This window comes from Acinonyx jubatus, chromosome D4 (assembly GCF_027475565.1).
Source record: "Acinonyx jubatus isolate Ajub_Pintada_27869175 chromosome D4, VMU_Ajub_asm_v1.0, whole genome shotgun sequence".
Classification (NCBI taxonomy): Eukaryota; Metazoa; Chordata; class Mammalia; order Carnivora; family Felidae; genus Acinonyx; species Acinonyx jubatus.
Window position 1 is genome coordinate 33,867,436 of NC_069391.1, and position 18,151 is coordinate 33,885,586.

The following is an 18,151-nucleotide window of genomic DNA, read 5'->3' on the forward strand; positions in this document are numbered from 1 at the left end:
AAAAGAGACAAACAAGAAAATAGACTCTTAAATAGAGAACCTCCAGAGAGGAGGTGGGTGGGGGAGGTGCGTGAAATAGATGAAGAATTAAGAGTACACTTATCTCTTCTTTTTGTCCTTTTAAAGTTTGTTTATTTATTTTGAGAGAGAGAGACAGGGAGAAAGAGAATCCAAGCAGGCTCTGTGGATTTGGAGGTTTAACTGACTGAGCCACCAGGCACCCCAAGAGTACACTTATCTTAATGAGCACTGAGAGGTGTACAGAATTGTTGAATCATTATATCAAACACCTGAAACTATTATATCATTAATTATATTTCAATTAAAAATTAATTGATTTAAAAAAATAATTGATTGCTACTAAATAGACTTCAAAGCAAGGAAAGTTATTAGGGTTAAAGAAGGGCATTACAGAACGATAAAGGGGTCAATTCTCCAAGAAGACATAACAATCCTTACTGTATATGTGTTAACAACAGAGTGTCAAGCTACAGGAGACAAAAGCTGATAGAACTGCAAGGAGAAAACAGATGAATCACTGGTAGAGTTGGAGATTTCAATAGCCTTCTGTCAGAAATGGAAAGATCCAGAAGGCCAAAAATCAGTCAGGGCATAATCGAACTCAACAACACCATCAATCGACTGGATAGAAGTGACATCTATAGACTACTTCCTCCCACAAGAGCAGAATGCACTTTCTTCTCAAGTTTGCATGGAACATTCACCAAGGCAGACACATTCTGGGCCATGAAACATACCTTAACTAATTTAAAGAAACAGAAATCATACAATGTCTACTCTCAGAGCTCAAGGGAATTGAACTAGAAATCAGCAACAGAAAGATAACTTTGAAAGTCCCCAAATACGTGGCAATTAAACAACACATTTTTAAATAACACATGGGGCAAAATTTAAGAAACACTAAAAAGTTTTTGAGCTAAATTAAAGTGAAAACATAACTTATCAAAATTTGTGGAATGTAGTGAAAGCATGCGCATGTTAAAAAAAATCTAAATTCAATAATCTAAATTTCCATTTTAGAAAATTAAAAAAAAAAGAAGAGCCAATTAAATACTAAGTAAGCAGAAAAAAATAAGAATTAGAGCAGAAATCAATGATACTGAAAACGGAAAATTAATAGAGAAAAATCAATGAAGTAAAATGCTAATTCTGAAAAAGATCAATTAAACTGATAAACCTCGAGCCAGCCTAAGAAAAAAAGAAAGAGAGAGAGAGAAAGAACACAAATTACTAATATCAGAAATCAAAGAGGCCCATTACTACAGATCCCGTGGAAATTGAAAGGATAATAAACGGGTACTATGAACATCTCTTATGTTCACAAATTTGATAACCTGGATAAAATGGACGAATTCCCTGAAAGAAACAATTTGCCAAAGCTCACATAAGAAGAAATAGACAATTTGAATAGGCCATTACCTATTAAAGAAATAGAATCAATAATGAATAAGTAACCTTCCAAAACAGAAAGCACCAGGCCCACATGGGTTCATTGGTGAATTTAAGGAAGAAATGATACCAATTTTCCACAATCTCTTTCAGAGAATGGAAGCAGAGGGAATACTTCTAACTCATTCTCTGGGGCCAACATTATCCTAATACCAAACCCAGACAAAGACATTACAAGAAAACGATATCTCTCATGAACATAGATGCAAAAATCCTCAAAAATATAGCAAATTGAATCCAACAATGTATAAAAAGATTATATACCATGGCAAGTGGGATTTGTCTCAGGTATGCAACAGGCTGGTTCAGCATTTGAAAATCAATTAATGTAGCTCATCACATCAACCAGCTAATAAAGAAAAATCACATGGTCATACCAACAGATGCAGATAAAGCATTTGACAAAACCCAGTACCCATTCATAATAAAAATTCTAAGTAAATTACAAATAGATAGGAACTTCCTCAACTTGGTAAAAAATATCTATACAAAATCTACAGTTAATATCATGCTTAATGGTGAGAAACTGGTAATGTTATTACTAAGATTAGGTACAAGGCAAGGATGAACCCTCTCACCACTCCTTTTCAAATCAGAATAGACATTCTAGCTAATGTAGTAAGGCAGAAAAAGGAAATAAATGTATATATATTGGGAAGGAAGAAATAAAATTGTCTTTGTTTGCAACAGATATGATTGTCTATGTAGAAAATCCGAAAGAACTGACAAAAAACCCCTCCTGGAACTAATAAGTGATTACAGCAAGGCTGCAGTATGCAAGGTTGCTATTCAAAAATCAACCACTTTCCTGTATTCCAGGAAGGAACAAGTGGAATAGGAAATTAAAAACACAATTTCATTGATATTAGTACCCTCAAAAGCGAAACACTTAGGTATAAAGCTAACAAAATATGTAGGAGATCTATATGAGGAAAACTATAAAACTCTGATGTATGAAGTCGAAGAACTAAATAAATAGATATTCCATGTTCATGAATAAGAAGGCTCAATATTGTCAAGAAATCAGTTTTTTCTCACTTGATCTACAAATTCAATGCAACCTTAATCAAAATTCTCACAAGTTATTTTGTGGATATTAACAAACTGATTGCTACTAAATGATTAATTACCACCCCCGGTAAGCTAATTCTTGCACTTTTAACCTGCTATGAGTGTTGTAATAATCACACTGCCCTGTCATCCTTTCATTGTCTGCATGGCCAAATGGACCATTATGTTCATGGAAGTGGGAGTATGACGGTCTCAGTCACAGTTGTATTTTCAGAACCTAATTCAGTGCTGGACACAGACAGACTCTCAATAAATAGGTTTGAATATTTAAACAAAAAGGAATTGATGGCTACTTTATAATAAGTACAACTTAATTTGATCATTAGGTAAAAAACAAACAGAATTGATCATCAGGACCCACAGATTAAGAAAATGATTTTGGGGGTGCCTGGGTGGTTCAGATGGTTGAGCGTCTGACTTCGGCTCAGGTCATGATCTCGCGGTTCGTGGGTTCGAGCCCTGAGTCGGGCTGTGTGCTGACAGCTGGGAGCCTGGAGCCTGCTTCGGATTCAGTGTCTCCCTCTCTCTGCCCGTCCCCGCTCGCACTTTGTCTCTCTCTCAAAAATGAATAAACATTTAAAAAAATGATTTTAGATATAGAGAAACTGAAGCCCAGAGAAGGGCAGGCCCCTGTCCAAATGTGATGTGCTGAGTGGAGACAGACCTGCTGTAGAGTCAACATTACTGGCATTTAAATCTCAGCTCCACCTCTCACTTGCTGCATAACTTTGGACAAAGCAAAATGCCTGGACTCCCTGCACCGCAGGTTCTTCATCTGCAAAGTGGGGACACCTGCACCCCCGGGATCAGGGGTGGTTGTAGATATCAACTAGGATAATGTACAGATGTTGTCGGGTTAACGGCCATTGTGTCCACATCCTCTCCTGTCTCCTAGCCCAGTGTCTTTCCTCACACTACGCTGGATCCTTCCTCAGTGGGGTTGGGCCAGCCCTGAGGCCACAAGCATCAACCTTCTGTTTCTGTGGCCCTCCCACTCTCAATGCAGCAGAACAGAAAGGTACATACATACGCCACAGGGTCATTGCTCCGTGTTCCCACAATGCTGAACTTCTTCACATAGGAGTTCTCTTTCAGGGCTTCTGCATAAGCCTTGAGAGTGGGTATAGGGATATTCTGCAGAGAGAAAGGCAGACAGTAACGAGCAGCCCCCGGGGTCAGGTCGGGCAGACAGATGGGGCAGTAACCCTCTCACACATGCAGCCTGATTGTTAGCAAGTCTCTGACCCAATAGCTGAATGGCCAAAGGGTTCTGGCTTTGCCCCAAATGGTTGAGACTGGGGAGAACTTTCTGGTCAACAGATTGAGAAAATCCTCCCTGAAGTTTTCACAACCATCTGTGCAGGCAGAGACCAGAGAAGGGAAAATCAAGGCAGAGGATGCAGAGGAGCGTTGTGCCAAGAGTTCAGGTCTAGGGTGTGGGAGTGGACAGGGCCTCAGCCTCTGTCAGGGTGACTGGCAATGTTTCTGACTCACTCTGTGACTCTGAGGGAAGTCTCTTCCCCACTCTGGGCCTGTTTCTGGAAAACAAAGGTGGCGGGGTGGTGGCGGGGGGTGGGGCATTGCCCTAGATGATCTGTAAGAGACATCTGTCCCGGAGGGTCTCAGTCCTAACGCACACCAGAGGCTCCCAAGGAACTTTAATAAGATGCCGTTGCTTGGGTCTGAAGCAGACCAATAAGATCAGAATCTCAGTGGGGGTGGGAGTTGGTACATATTTTTGAATCTCCTCAGGTGAAAACCACTCAGCGAGTCCAATGTTCTCACATGCAGAGGGGAAAATGAGGGTGGGGAGGGACGAGCCTGAGCCGCCAGGGTGAAGGCACAGAGCCACGGCTACTACATTGCTCCAAGCCAGTGTTCCCTGCCAGGGTATACGGTTCTGAATTGTACCAGTGTCTCCCACTGGGCACATGGCAGACAATGGCAGCCCCGGAGAGGAAACCTGGCTGTGCTTTCACGGATCTCTCATTTCAGAGTGTCACGTTAGCTCCCCGTGGGAGCAGAGCCTAGGGAGGCCAGGTGGAGGAGAACACTGTGGGTGCAGGTTTCCAATCAGATTGTGCCTTTGGGGCTGGCAGCCACTTAAAAGAAAGTGGAGAAGAAAGGAAAGAGGAGCCGGGGAGTGGGGGGGCCCACTCCTTGCCTTACCCCACACCGTCCCAGAACTAATTCCGCTGGCCCCTGGGCTGAGCAGGTGGGCAGGCAGCTGGGCCTGCTTCTGAAATTCCTCCTGCAGCCTGTCCAGGATAGGACTGCTTGTCCATCTGACCCTCCTCTGCCCTTGGTGGTCACACAGGGAACATTGGACACATATGGGCCGACAGCTCCCTGCCGGGGCTACAGAATGAGGCTGACTGTGTGTATGATACAGCAGTGACGGTTCAGGGGCAGGCCCCTCCCAGGGCTGTGTTACCCCACGAGCCTGCTGGGCACAGGCCTTTTCCAGCCTTGAGATCCCCTGCAGTCAGATGTGTCTGAATTAATATTTTAACTCGGAGAAGCTCTCAGTGTTTTGCATAACATGGCAGGTTTCCAGAATCGAAGCTGTGTTGACCCGTGGTGAACACCTGGGCCTGATGTCGGTCCTCAGAAGAAACCAGGACTATATGACGTGCTTGTTTACACTGCCCGGGCCTTTTAAGGGTTTTGTCCCTTTCTTGATCCAGAAGCACCCAGAACCCAAACAGGACCCTGTTGTCCTCACACAGCCAAGCACGGGCCACATGCATTGCAGTGACAGGGAAATAGCTCCTCCCACCCACCCCAGGAGAAGTGAAATAAAAAGGACTCTACCCGGATGTTGTTGAGGTTGACCTCCTCAAGCTTGGGGTCGTTGTTCTTTATCCGCTCCAGAGTCTCCTCTACATCTGTTGAATTTGGCTCTTCATCAGGCACAGGCTTGTATTGTGTAGGTTTGATCACACCTAGAGTGACGGACACAAGAGACAGGTGGCTCACAGAAGCACGGGGACACTTTCCCTCCACACTAGGGCACTTCAGAAGGAAGCAGCGGCCAAGTTCAGAGACAAGAGAAGGCTGTGCATTCCCAGGGGCTGCCAGGAGGGGCGGTGCACTGGGGAGAAGCCATGCATGGGCCGGGTGGTCTTGGCCCTACTTGGACTCTGCCTCTGCCATCCTGCAAGAACTGGGCGAATTACTCAAATCCTCAGAGCCTCCGTGTCCTCCACCGTGAAGTGTGGACAGTCACTACCTCAGCGGGCTCTTGTGAGGATAGAACGAAGCCTGAGTGTGAAAGAAATACGTAAGCTTTCCAGAGGGAGGGTCATTATTTTTTTGACACCCTCATTTGTTTTGGGAGCCCAAATGCCAGCTTGGAACGGTGCAGTGGGGGCAAGTAAGACAATGCAATATTGGCACAGGAAAGGCCAAGGGGACTCAGGGGACAAAAGAGGCACCCAGAGACAGACCGGTGTGGGTATGTAGACATTCACCATCATGATGGCGTCCCAAGGTGGTGATGAAGGGATGAACTTGGCAAAGAACAGTGTGGGTACAGCCGGACAGCCGTTAAAAAGTGACAGTTTGAGCTCATCTTCACGCCACACACGTACACGAAGCGCAGGTGGCGTAAGAAGTTGGAAACGAGAAGCAAACCTCTAAAACTCCCAGGAGAAAATACAGGAGGATGTTTTTATAATACTGGGATGGAGGAGTCCTACATAAACGAGACACAAATCCCAGCAAGGGAAAAGGTGGATAGATTGGGCTTACATCAAAACTTAAAACTTCTGCAATGAGCCAGAGAGCAGGAGGGGGCCGCGGAAGCAAGAAGCATGGGGGCACCTTCGTGTCCAAGGTGTCCTCGCTGGGAGCAGGGCAGGGGTGCCAAAGCCGGTGGTCAGGGCCGTGTACTCACTGTTGAGTCCCTCCTTGTTCACGATGGAGCTGCTGCCGAGGGCCTGGTAGTACTGCTGGTTGCTCATGAGCGTGTGCATGCCCAGGATGGCTGCAGGGACAGGGGGAGGCCCGTGACTCGCCTCTCTCGGACAGAAGGACCTCCTGAGCACAGACACTCCACACCCCAGCAAGTTGTGCTCACAGAAGTGGCAAGGAACATGCGCATGACTTTACGTTTTATTGGATTTTTGTTCTCATCTCTGTTTACATGACTGTCACATCTCTACACCCAGCTGAGACTCCTCTAACCCAGGCCTCGGGTTCCTAGGTGTCCCCTGATGGCCCCACTGGCACAGCCAGTCCAACTTGGCCGAGACAGAACTCATCTTTCCCGGCAGCAGACCCTTCCTTTGGATCACCTTCCATCTTGTCATCCCGCCTGTCCCCTCAGGGTAGAACCTCAGTGACATGGCACGCCCCCCCCCCCCAAGTCCTTTCCCTCTTAAGAACTGTCTCTCATCTGTCCCACCTCTTACTCCATCACCTCTGTTCTGACTGAGGCCCCACCATTTTGTGGCTGTATTATCACAACTGTGTAATCACTGCTGTCCTGGCCCCAGTCTCTTCCTACCCTCCCCCCACCAGCATTCAGCACAGAGCAGCCAGAAAGATCTTTCTGGAAATGCAGATCTGAAAACATCGCTCCTGTGCTCAGTCAGGCTTTCATCCATTTGTTTGTTCAACATTTATCAAGTAGCTGCTTCCCGGGCCGGCTGTGGGTGTTGGGGGTAGAGGGAGTAGGGGAGTGGGGGAGATGGGGGAAGAGCGGGGCGGGGGGACACAGCAGGGAACACAGAGTCTGTCAGGGGAGAGAGATGCTGGGCAGGTACCCACACGATTGAAAACATAAGCACAGACTATACGTGTTGTAAAGGAAAAGTTCAGGGTGTTCTGGGGAGAAAAGAGCAGAGGGATTTGGAATAGGAGGGATGCGTAGTGTTGGCCAAGTTAAGAGAAGGGAGGCAGAACATTCTGGGCAGGCAGAGGGGATGGTGGGAAAGCCCTCAAGCTCACGGACTGGAAGGCTAGGGAGGGAAGGGGAAGCAGAAGATGGACAGAGCTGAGTCGGACACGTGTTGAACCGCAGCACACCCCCACTCATTAAGCACTTGCTCTGGGTCAGAGAATACATCGTACCCCAGTGACTCTCACTTTCGTTGCACATTGGAATCACTGGGGAATCTTTGGAAACTCCTGATGCCCCGGCTTACCCCAGACCAATTAAACCACAGTCCCTAGGGCTGAGGCCAGGCATCTGCCTTTTTCAAGGCTCCCTAGGTGGTTTCAGTGGGCAGCCCAAGCTTGAAAACTGCCTGAAACCATCCCCCTGAATCCTCACAACAACCCTATGGAGGAGATTTAATTCAAACAGGCAAGGTCGGATCCTGCGGCGTCTTCTAGGATGAGGTAAGGAGTTTGGAGGTCTTTCCCTAGGTGTGGCCTGGAAGCCACTGAGGGGGAGGCCTTGGCAGGCACTGAGACAAGCCGACTCGGGTTCTGGAGTGTTACTCTGGCTGCGTGTGGAGGATGGACTACAGAGGGAGGGAAGGACACGGGGACCATGAGGCTTTGCAGCCACCGGGTGGGAGGATGGTGGCCTGTGACACCAGAGCCTGGCTTCACTGGCTCTCCCTGGGCTGGCAACTTCAATGTCCTTGTCCCTCGCCCACACTCTTTCTGCTTTGGTGACACAAATGGTCACAGCTCAGAAGATTCTCCTGCTTCTGCCAATGCCATCCCCTCTACTGGCAATTCTCTCTCCATGTGCCATGTGCGCAGCTGAAATGTCCCCAGTAGAGTTGCTAGATTTAGCAAATAAGAATACAGGACACCCAGTTGAATTGGAATTTCAGATAAGCAATAAATAATATTTTAGTACAAGTATGGCCCATTCAGTATTTGGAATCTACTTCTTTTTTTTTTTAATTTTTTTAAGTTTATTTATTTTTGAGACAGAGAGAGACAGAGCATGAACGGGGGAGGGGCAGAGAGAGAGGGAGACACAGAATCAGAAGCAGGCTCCAGGCTCTGAGCCATCAGCCCAGAGCCCGATGCGGGGCTCGAACTCACGGACCGCGAGATCGTGACCCAAGTTGAAGTCGGATGCTTAACCGACTGAGCCACCCAGGCGCCCCTGGAATCTACTTCTATTAAAAACTGATTTCATTGTGTATCTGAAATTCAAATCCAGCATAGCATCCTGTATTTGACCTCACAACTCTACCTTCTCCTCCTTTAAGACTTGGAATAACACTTCTTCCCTTAGGAAGGCTTCCTGGATTCCTCGCTTGCCCTCTCTAGTTCTCCCACAGCACCCAGTGTCCTTATCACAGTGTAGTCTACACAGCTTTAGAGAGAGCCGGGTGTGTGCACGCTTCCTCTACTGGACTTTGGGTTTCTAGAAGTCAGGGAAGAATATTATCTCCCTTCTGCTCCTCCAGAATACAGTATTTGATAAATATTTGATTTTTTTTTTAATTCCCCCAGCTATTTCATTAGATGTACCTTCTTTCTAGTGAGAGAGACAGCATGAGAGCCCTTGGTGAAGGGTCAGGAGACCCAAGTTCCGGTCCTGACTACGCCCCTGATTCTGTGTGACTTTGGGCAAGGTCCCAAGCCCTCTCTGGGCTTCAGCCTCCTCTGTACAATGAGGGGTGAGGTAGGACCACTGGTTCTCTATCCTGGCTGCACTTACAAATCGCCTGGGAGCTTCAAGACAATATTGGTGCTCCTCCTGGACTAGCTGATCTGAATCTCTGTAGATATATTTTTAATCTCCTTGCATAATTTGATGCTCAGTGGGGGCTGAGAACCACAGGATGAGAGGATCTCAAAGCCCTTCTGTTTCTCACATTCTAAGAGTCTTCTCTGCTAAAATTAGATTCTCCTGCTCGTCACTGAGGAGAACGGGTAGGAAGAGAGGCATCTGCATTTTTTAGAGCTTTCTGGGCTTTAATTTAGGCTGGTTCTATGAGGGCAGTGGGGGCCAAGGCCTGAGTCAGCGGCAGGGGGTCGGATCACCTGAAGCCACCTTCTGGAGCTGCTTTTCCAACTCCCATGGGATGTGGGGGGAAGCTCATGATGGTTCTGGGCTGCTGCTGGGACCCCGGTTTGGGAAAAGAGTTTGGAAAATTTGCTAAGAATCACAGGACAGATGTAACCTCACATGGCTGGCTGGTCTTGCTGAGAGGTATAGAGTGGTGGGAAACAGAAAATGCATTTTGCACTCCATGCCAGCTTCCTGTAATGGTCCAGAAAGGGGGCAGGAAGGTTACAAGGAAGTGCCAGGGGGCAGAGGCAAGAGACCCGGGCTCCAGGCTGGGCCTTTGGCACTCATTTGCTGGGTAACCTTGTCCAGGACACTTCTACTTTTTGGGCCTCAGTTTTCTCACCTGTAAAGGGGACTATGTTTGAATGCTGATCTCTTACCTTCACATAGGACTCAACAGCCACACAACATCTCATCTTTCTATCCTGTTTGATTTTTACAGCAAGCACCCAGGGTGGGTGGCCCCATGCTTTTCCAGCAGGCTCAAGAGGGAAACAGTTTGTCAAAGCCTATTTGGTAAGGACCCTCCCGGCTTCTGACTGAGTAGTCCCACCCACTCCTCCACCAACTAGGTCATCAGCAGTTCCAAAGTTCTAAAATTTCCCCTCCATGTCAGAATTCTAAGGACAGATAACATGTATTCTAGGAGGTGATATATATGTCAATAGCAGTCCTCAGAAGAAATAAAACCATTTTGCAGTTCAGAGGAAATTAGGTTTCCAAGAAGGAAGGAAGGAAGGAAGGAAGGAAGGAAGGAAGGAAGGAAGGGAGGGAGGGAGGGAGGGAGGGAGGGAGGGAAGGAAGGAAGGAAGGAAGGAAGGAAGGAAGGAAGGAAGGAAGGAAGGGAGGAAAGAAGGAGGGAGGGAGGAGGGAGGAAGGGATGGGGGAGGGACAGAGGAAGAAGCGGGGAGGGGTGAAGCAAAATCTCCATTGCTGAGCAGAAGGCTTGGTGGCTCTGATCCCTTCGGCCTGCCCTAGGCACCAAATGGTGATTTTCCCCCTGCTTGATTTTGCACACTCATGTCACGAGAAGTGAATGATGGAGGAAAATAGCACATCAACATTGCCTGCTGCTTCATTCTTTGTAGATATTGGCAAGTCTGAATTTAGCACTGGGGAACTTGATTTTTTTTTTTTTTAAAAGACCAGATCTTCCTCAAAACTCAAAAAGGACTATTTTTGAACTCTAAAAAAGAACATCGAGTTCTCTTTCCTCTTCTGCCTTGGCAGGGCTCACTCAGTTGTAATTCCATTTAGGATGAGAGAGATCGCAGCACACATCCTGGGCCTCTCCAGCTGCCAACCGCTTGTCTGGCTCTGGGCTGACAGCAGGAAGGTGTTTTCCTGCATCTTAGAAACAGATGGAAGAAGCCTGGCCCAGGACTTGGGTGTGGTTAAACTGCTCCTGGATAAGCCACACCCTGACCCTCACAGAATGTGAGGAAACCTGGTGCCTAAGGACATGCGAGTACCCCAGAAGGCGGGGTGGAGGGGGGTGGGGGGGTGGGGGGCCGGCGAAGACTATCTCTGAGCTGGGGGTGCCAACTGCCCGTGGAGGGTGGGTGGCTTGGGACTGGCCCTTCTGAACGCTGGGTCTCTTACCCCAATTCCTTTTTGGGTCCTGCCCCACCTGAAGGATCCCTAAAGGTGAGCCAGGATCACATACCTGACTGGGGAGGGGAGGCACTGATAATGCCAAGTGCTTGCAGCTGACTCCCAGTGGCCTCTGAGCTACAACCCAATGCCACACGCCAAGAACTTAGCACTGTCAGCTGCTCAGCACCCTGTGGTAACACCTCTCTTGTTGAAATTTATGTTTCTGGTCTGTGCTCATCACATCCTGGGTCCCCCAAGGGCAGAGCCTCTTTCTGATTCATCCTAGCAAACGGCAGCTTGATCATGCACGTCGACTCAGTGTGTGAATGAATGAATGCATGAATGGTTCACAGGCAAGAAAACAAATGGACACGTGCGAGTTCACAGGCTCTGCCTTACTCGCGCCACACCTGGGTCAGCGTGGCACGTGTGCTGGGTGTCCTGTGACACCATCCAGACGCTGCCGAACATCCAGCCTGCTGCATGTGCACCAGGCAAGCCGCTCAGATGGGTCTGCTGCTTCCCCAGCTCAGAGAGGTGGTAGCTTCTCTCTCTCCTGCTGTGTCCCAGCCTGGGACACATCTCCTCCACTGCCCCTAGTTCACCTCTGCTCTCCCTGCTCCTGGCTCTGCTTCAGCCTCTCCCTCCTCTCCCCTGGCCCCACCACCTAACCAAGCCGCCTCCTTGCACTCTGTCCTTTTTCTGTACGACACTCACTCTCACCTGTCACTTCTCTGGGGCCTAAGTATTTGTTTAACGTCAGCTCCGCGAGGGCAAGAACCAGCTGTTTGCTTGCGCTTCTCACCAGGGTTCGTCCAGAGCCTGGCACACCGTGGGAAAACCCTGGATAAATGACTGCTGGGTACGTGAATGAGTGAGTAAAAACTAAGTTAATGGAAAGCTCTGCCTGGGAGTGGACTAGAGATGCCCCGCAGACCCCATGCCCTCATCTCCTTACTTGTCTTTCTCTGCTGAGTCATCTGCACCCATGGCTCCAGCAACCCCACCTTTGAGAAAGGAGCGGAACCCCCAGCATCAGTCCGAAGTGGGTTTGCCGCACTGGACACTCAACAAGGTCCTGCTTCCACCTTCCGTGGCGTCTTTGACTAGACCCTTGGCAAAGCGCCTCTCCCCGAAGCCCCTCAGCTTTCTGGTGCCTCAGGCCTGAATGCCTGTTGTCCTCTGGACATCTTGATTTCTTGGCCTCTGATCCAGCACTTGAAACAGCAGTACCACAGACACAGCTCCCGGCCCCACCTTAGCCCTTAGACCTACCTGGGGCCTCCCTCCTATATCCCCTGTCCTCTGAACACCACCACCTCTCTGCCTAAACCCCTGCTTTCATCTGGCTTCTCCCAATACTTCCCTCAGCCCCATTGACCCTGAGGGGTCCATGCCTTCAAGTGTCATATAGAGGCTTTTCTAATGTGCCCCCCCACAAGCCGGCTTCATGTCACTTGGCCGTGTAGCCCCTCTTGCCCCTCCTCTGTGTCCACCTCCCCTACAGAGGAGAGTTTCATCCAGGTCATGCTGGATGGTGCTACTAACAGGATGAAGCTGCCTGATTTCAAGCCCCACGGGCAAAGCATTCTCCTTTCTCCATCCACCAAACAGGGACAAGAGTAAAACTTACTTCTTAGGATTGCTGTGGTCAATAAACGCAGCAAGGTATTAGAAGCAATCCCCACAGCACCTGGGGCATAGGGGTGGGGGGGGGGGTCAACAAATATTCAGTCCTTCCTTCCCCAGAGACACTGCCGCCTTTCATAGGGCTGATGTACAGGGACAGGCGCCCAAGGTTAGCCAGTGACACTGGTGTTGACTTACAGCTCCCCATCTCCTCTCCGGACAACGGAAGGGTATGGTATCATGAGCAGATAATAATAATTAGCCACGCCAACGAAAATAAAAGAGAAATCGTTTCAAGAAATCAACACAGAAACTTAGAGCAATATTGCAGTTCTATTTTGGCACAGGAACTGGCGGTTCTGACAGCAGAGTCATTTGATAATCCCTCTGAGCTGCCTAATGAGGCCAGTGACATCACGGAGGGTGATCGGAGGGGAAAGACTGGGATAAAAACAGCTCCAGGGTGAGTCAGTGGGGGAGATGCCGGACCTCCCTGCTGCACAGGTTAACTGGAAGTCAGGGGGACCCCCGATCGGGGAAATAGATGGAATAGATGGAAAAATTTGGAAATAGATGAGCATAATGAGGAATCGAATCTGATTTTGGGGGCTTTTGACAAAACAAATCTTGAACTGGAAAGCAAACCAGTTAAGTTCCCCAAGTTAAGTGTTCCGTTTCCATCTGGGTGAAATACTCAACTGCCTCAGTACTCGATTGCGTACTTTCTCTCTCAGCCCTGATGCCCTTCAAGCCACTGTCCTGTGTCCTTTCCTCAATGTTCTGCCTCCTGAGGAAATGGTTGTTTGGACTCAGAATCTACACGTTGACTCTCCCCATCATTCACTCCTTGGGTCACTGCAACCTGGCTTTGGCCACCAGACCCACCGGGGTCACCCCTCATGCATACACAGACTTCTCACTGCCCATCCCCTCATGGTTCCGCTACAGATGAGAGCCACGCCCTTGCTGTTCCCCAGCACAAATGCCACCAGGACTCATGCACAACACCCACGAGGAGCCGGAGGGTGTGAGGAGGCAGAAGACAGCTGCAGCCTGCCGAGTCCCCTAGCACTGTGGCCTCACTTGACCTCTGGCCTCACACAGCCCTGGGTCTCCCAGCCAGCCCGAACCCTCATTCTGTCTCCCTAGTTCTTGCATTAGGTTCTGCCTGTCTTGACTTGGCCTTTGGTTCCCAGGTCATTTGTGGCTAGCCAACCCCCATTGTGACTAGCTTTGTCCCATTTCCACGCATCTGTCAAAGGCTTCTAAGGTAGCCAGGGCTACTTGCCTCCAGAGCCCCAGGCCCCCGCTCAGTCATGCTTTCTGCCTGGAGCTGGGCAATGCTAATGATGTCCACATCTGCATGCTAATGACACCACAAAGATTGCAACAGGACCTCCTCGTGGCATTACGGAAGGCTTTCAAGTCTACCTGTCCCCACCTAGGTGACCTCAAACTCCAAAGGTCCCAAATAGAGCATAGTATGAGCTGGGGTCACCTGCAAGCCAAGGTGAGAGGGCTCAGAAGAAACCAAATCTGCCAACACCTTGGACTGCTAACCTTCAGAACTGTGAGAAAATAAATAGTTGTTTAAGCCACCCAGCCTGTGGTATTTTGCATGGCAGCCCGAGCAGACTAATACACCCACCTTTATTAATGGCACCAGCATCCACTTTAGTCCCTGAAGCCAGAAATCTGGAACCTTCCTTGACTCCTCCCCCAACCTCACTGTCACAGCCAGATAGTCACAGTTGACTCTCTATCTTTCTTTCCCATTTCCACTTGCCACTTGAGTCTCTTCTCACCCCATCCACCCTCCTGTCATTATCTGGGAGGCGGTTAGCAGCTCCCAAGTCTCCCCTGTTACCCCCCAGGCCAGGGAGCACAACTGTGGTGGGCCCGCAGGGTGTTTGCTGAGCCCGATCCCCTGTGGGGCTGGGATTCAGGGCACACAGGGCAGGGACTAGACTGTAATAAGGAGACAAGCGTGGTGAAGGGCTCTGAATATCAAATCACCTTCTGGAGCTTTAGGGGTTGTTTGTGAAGATCATATGGAAACACACGTGGAGATGGACGGTGCTGTACAAATATGTGATGAGGGGGCGGGCTTCCCAAAGTCTGGTTCTCTGAGCCATGCAAAGTTGTAAAGTTAAATGACTTTGCTCCAGGCCTTTGTGAGCCTCCCAAACTTGAGAGGTCTGCACCCTCTGTCTGTCCCCCTCTGTTTTCTCTTCCTGGTGGGGGGGGGGGGGCTGGGCAGGATTTGATGCAGGGGCTGGTAAAGGACCTATGCTGGCCTTCCCTGGGATGCTTCCATATCTCTCTGGGATGGGTTCTCATGGATCTGTGGAGTGATGGGTTTGGGTGGTTTTATTTCTATTTTCCTCATTTTGGTTTTGCTAATGGGTTCCTGTCTTAATACTCGTGGTCTCCTCTAGTCCTTTTTAGAAACAGAGAGTGTGTTCATGCGAAATAAACTGTCCAAGGCTCTCTGCAGATGCAGGTCAAACCCTTCTAGAAGACACGGGGAAGGTTCCAGAAAGGCTGTTACCTGCAATGTCACAGAGTTCTGCATCTGAGGCATTTGCCAACGCTTCCTCCAGCTCTGGCTCCAGCGTCACACTTTCCAGCACGGGATCCATTGGCTTCTGCTTGGGGACCCAGACCTTTCCTGCAAACACACGGGTGTCTGTTACAGGGCGTGTGGCTGCGCTGGGGCATCCTCTGGTGATGGTGCTGGGTGGACTATCTCACAACCCTGTGGACCCCTCTGTGCTGAGACTCGCTTGAGGTTTCTCCTTTGGGAACCCAGTGCCAAACTTCCCCAGAGAACAGGAATCAAAGATCTCCAACCAGAGCACCTCTCACATTTGAAATGAATAACTTTAAAGCTTGGTCAGACGAGACTGCTTGCTATTGAAAACACTGGTCATTAGGGAGAACAACCTGTAAGTCGGAAAGAGATACAAAAGAAAAATTTTATAGACTGTCAGGGTCTAGGGTATCCTACCCAAGGGGTCTGATGTGAGAGAACAATTTAGAAGCATATCTAAACAAAATGCATTCAGATTATTAAAAGAATAGGGAGCAAAAAGGTATCCTTGCCTCATGCAACATTATATTTTTTAAGGTGTCAGATGCATGACTGGACGAGGAGGCAAAAAGGCACACACCAGGATGTGTGTCACTTTACTGACCACTAATAGGGATTGCTGAAGAAAGCTGGGGCATCCATATGATGGAGTTCTTGCAGTTAGTATAAAGGATGGTGGAGATGTTCACTCACTAGGAAGGATATGTCTAAGACATAATGTGTGAAACAGCAAGTCTGTGACAGAGCGTGAGCAATTTAATTCCATGTATGAAAATTGCGTTTATCTATTCATCCATCCATTCATTCATGCATGCACTAGATATTTATTGGATGCTTCCTAAGTGCCAGGAACCTTTCTAGGGGTCAGGGGCGGGGCAGCACTGAACAATTTATAATTTAGTGAAAGGAGACAGGTGAGAAATAAACATGCAAAGATATCACGTGGTATTAGGCATTGTGGAAGAAAATAAAGCAGAGTAAAAGACTAGGCAACTCCAGGCTGGGGTGCAGGTGAGGAGGACGCTGCTCTTTTGGGTAGGTGGTCAGGCCTCACTGAGATGATGGCCTAGGAGCTGGGACCTGACAGAGGGAGGAAAGGAGCCCTGAAAATCAGTTGCAAGACAAGGGTGCCTGCCTTTAGTGCTACCGTTCAACATTGCACTGAAGGTTCTCGTCGGAGCAAACAGACAAGAAAAAAAATGGCATCCAGACTGGAAAGGAAGAAGTAACATTCTCTCTGTTTGTAGATGACATGATCTAATATGTAGAAAACCCTAAAGATTAAACAAAACACTGTTGAGGACTAATAAACACTGTTAGGGCTACATTACAGGGTACAAGATCAATGCACACAAATGAGCGGTGTTTCTGCTCAGCGGTGATGAGCAATCTGAAAGGGCATTTAGCAAAACAATTTCACCTACAATAGCATCCAGATGAATAAAATGCTTAGAAATAAATTTAACCAAGGAGCTAAAGGATTTGTGCATGGAATGCCAGAAAACATTGCTGAAAGAAAGGAAAGAAAACCTAAATAAATAGAAAAATATCCCGAGTTCATGGATTGAGAGACAATATTAAGATGGCAATATTGCCCAAAGCAATCTCCAGATTCAATGCAACCCTTATCAAAATTCCAAAGGCCTTTTTTAATTTTTACAAAAATAGAAAATCCAATCCTCAAATTCATATGGAATCGCAAGAGGTCCCAAACATACAAAACAATCTTGAAGGGAACACAGTTGGAGGGCTCAGACTCCCTTATCTCAAAACTTATTGCGAATTTAAACCATGTGGCACCGACAAGGATAGACATGCAAACAACGGGATAGGATTGAGAGTCCAAAAATGAACCCATATACCCATGGCAAATTGATTTCTGACACGGATAACAAGCCCATTCAATGGGGGAAAGAGCAGTTTCTTCCAGAAGTGGTGATGGGGCCGGACATCAGCATGCAAAGGATGAAGCTGTACCCCTATCTCACACCATATACAAAAATGAACTGAAAATGGGTCAATGACTCAAACATAATACTTAAAACTATAAAACTCTTAGAGGAAAACATAGGCATAAATCCTCACGACCTTAGACCTTGGTAACATATTCTTAGCTGTGACAACAAAAGAAAAAAATAGATCAACTGGACTTGATCCAAATTTACTACTTTTGTCCATCAAAGGACATTATCAGGGAAGTGAAAAAAATCCTATATTTGATAGCGTCTAGTATCTAGAAGATATTTAAAAAATTTACAATTAACACCAAAAACAACCCAATTTAACCCAGATGACTTAAAGACTTTTCTACAAAGAGGACGTGCATATGGCCAAAAAGTACCTGCAAAGATACTTAACATAAATGGTCCTTAGGGAAATGCAGATCAAGTAACGATGAGATACCACTTCACACCCATAAGGACAGCTACAATAAAACCAGAATCAAAAACCAAAATGGAAAATGACAAGTGTTGTCAAGGATCTGTATGTTGCTGGTGGCCGTGTAAAACGGTACAGACATAGAATTACCATGTGATCCAGGAATCCACTCCTAGACATCAACCCAAAAGAACTGAAAACAGGTACTCAAACAATTTTCTGTACAGGAATGTTCATAGTAACACTAATCACAACAGCCCCAAAGTGGAAACAACCGAAATGTTCATCAGTGGATGAATGGATAAACAAATTGTGTAATATTATTCGGTCAGAAAAGGGAATGAGTGAGTCTCAAAAAAAATACGCTGTGTGAAAGAAGCCAGACACACAAAATCACATATTAATATGATTTGGTTCATAGAAAA

General features: G+C 47.6%; 1 protein-coding gene across 2 annotated transcripts in view; it reads right to left on the reverse strand.

The window, feature by feature from the left end:
- TMOD1 (tropomodulin 1) overlaps positions 1-18,151 on the reverse strand; it is an 86,583-nt gene that overhangs the window by 22,636 nt on the left and 45,796 nt on the right. For both annotated transcript variants that reach the window (XM_027039498.2, XM_027039499.2), the window contains exons 4-7: positions 15,306-15,425; positions 6,440-6,529; positions 5,356-5,486; positions 3,568-3,675 (exon numbers count right to left, since the gene is read on the reverse strand). In XM_027039498.2, the coding sequence (XP_026895299.1) occupies positions 3,568-3,675; positions 5,356-5,486; positions 6,440-6,529; positions 15,306-15,425 (449 nt within the window). The remainder of the gene's footprint in view (positions 1-3,567; positions 3,676-5,355; positions 5,487-6,439; positions 6,530-15,305; positions 15,426-18,151) is intronic.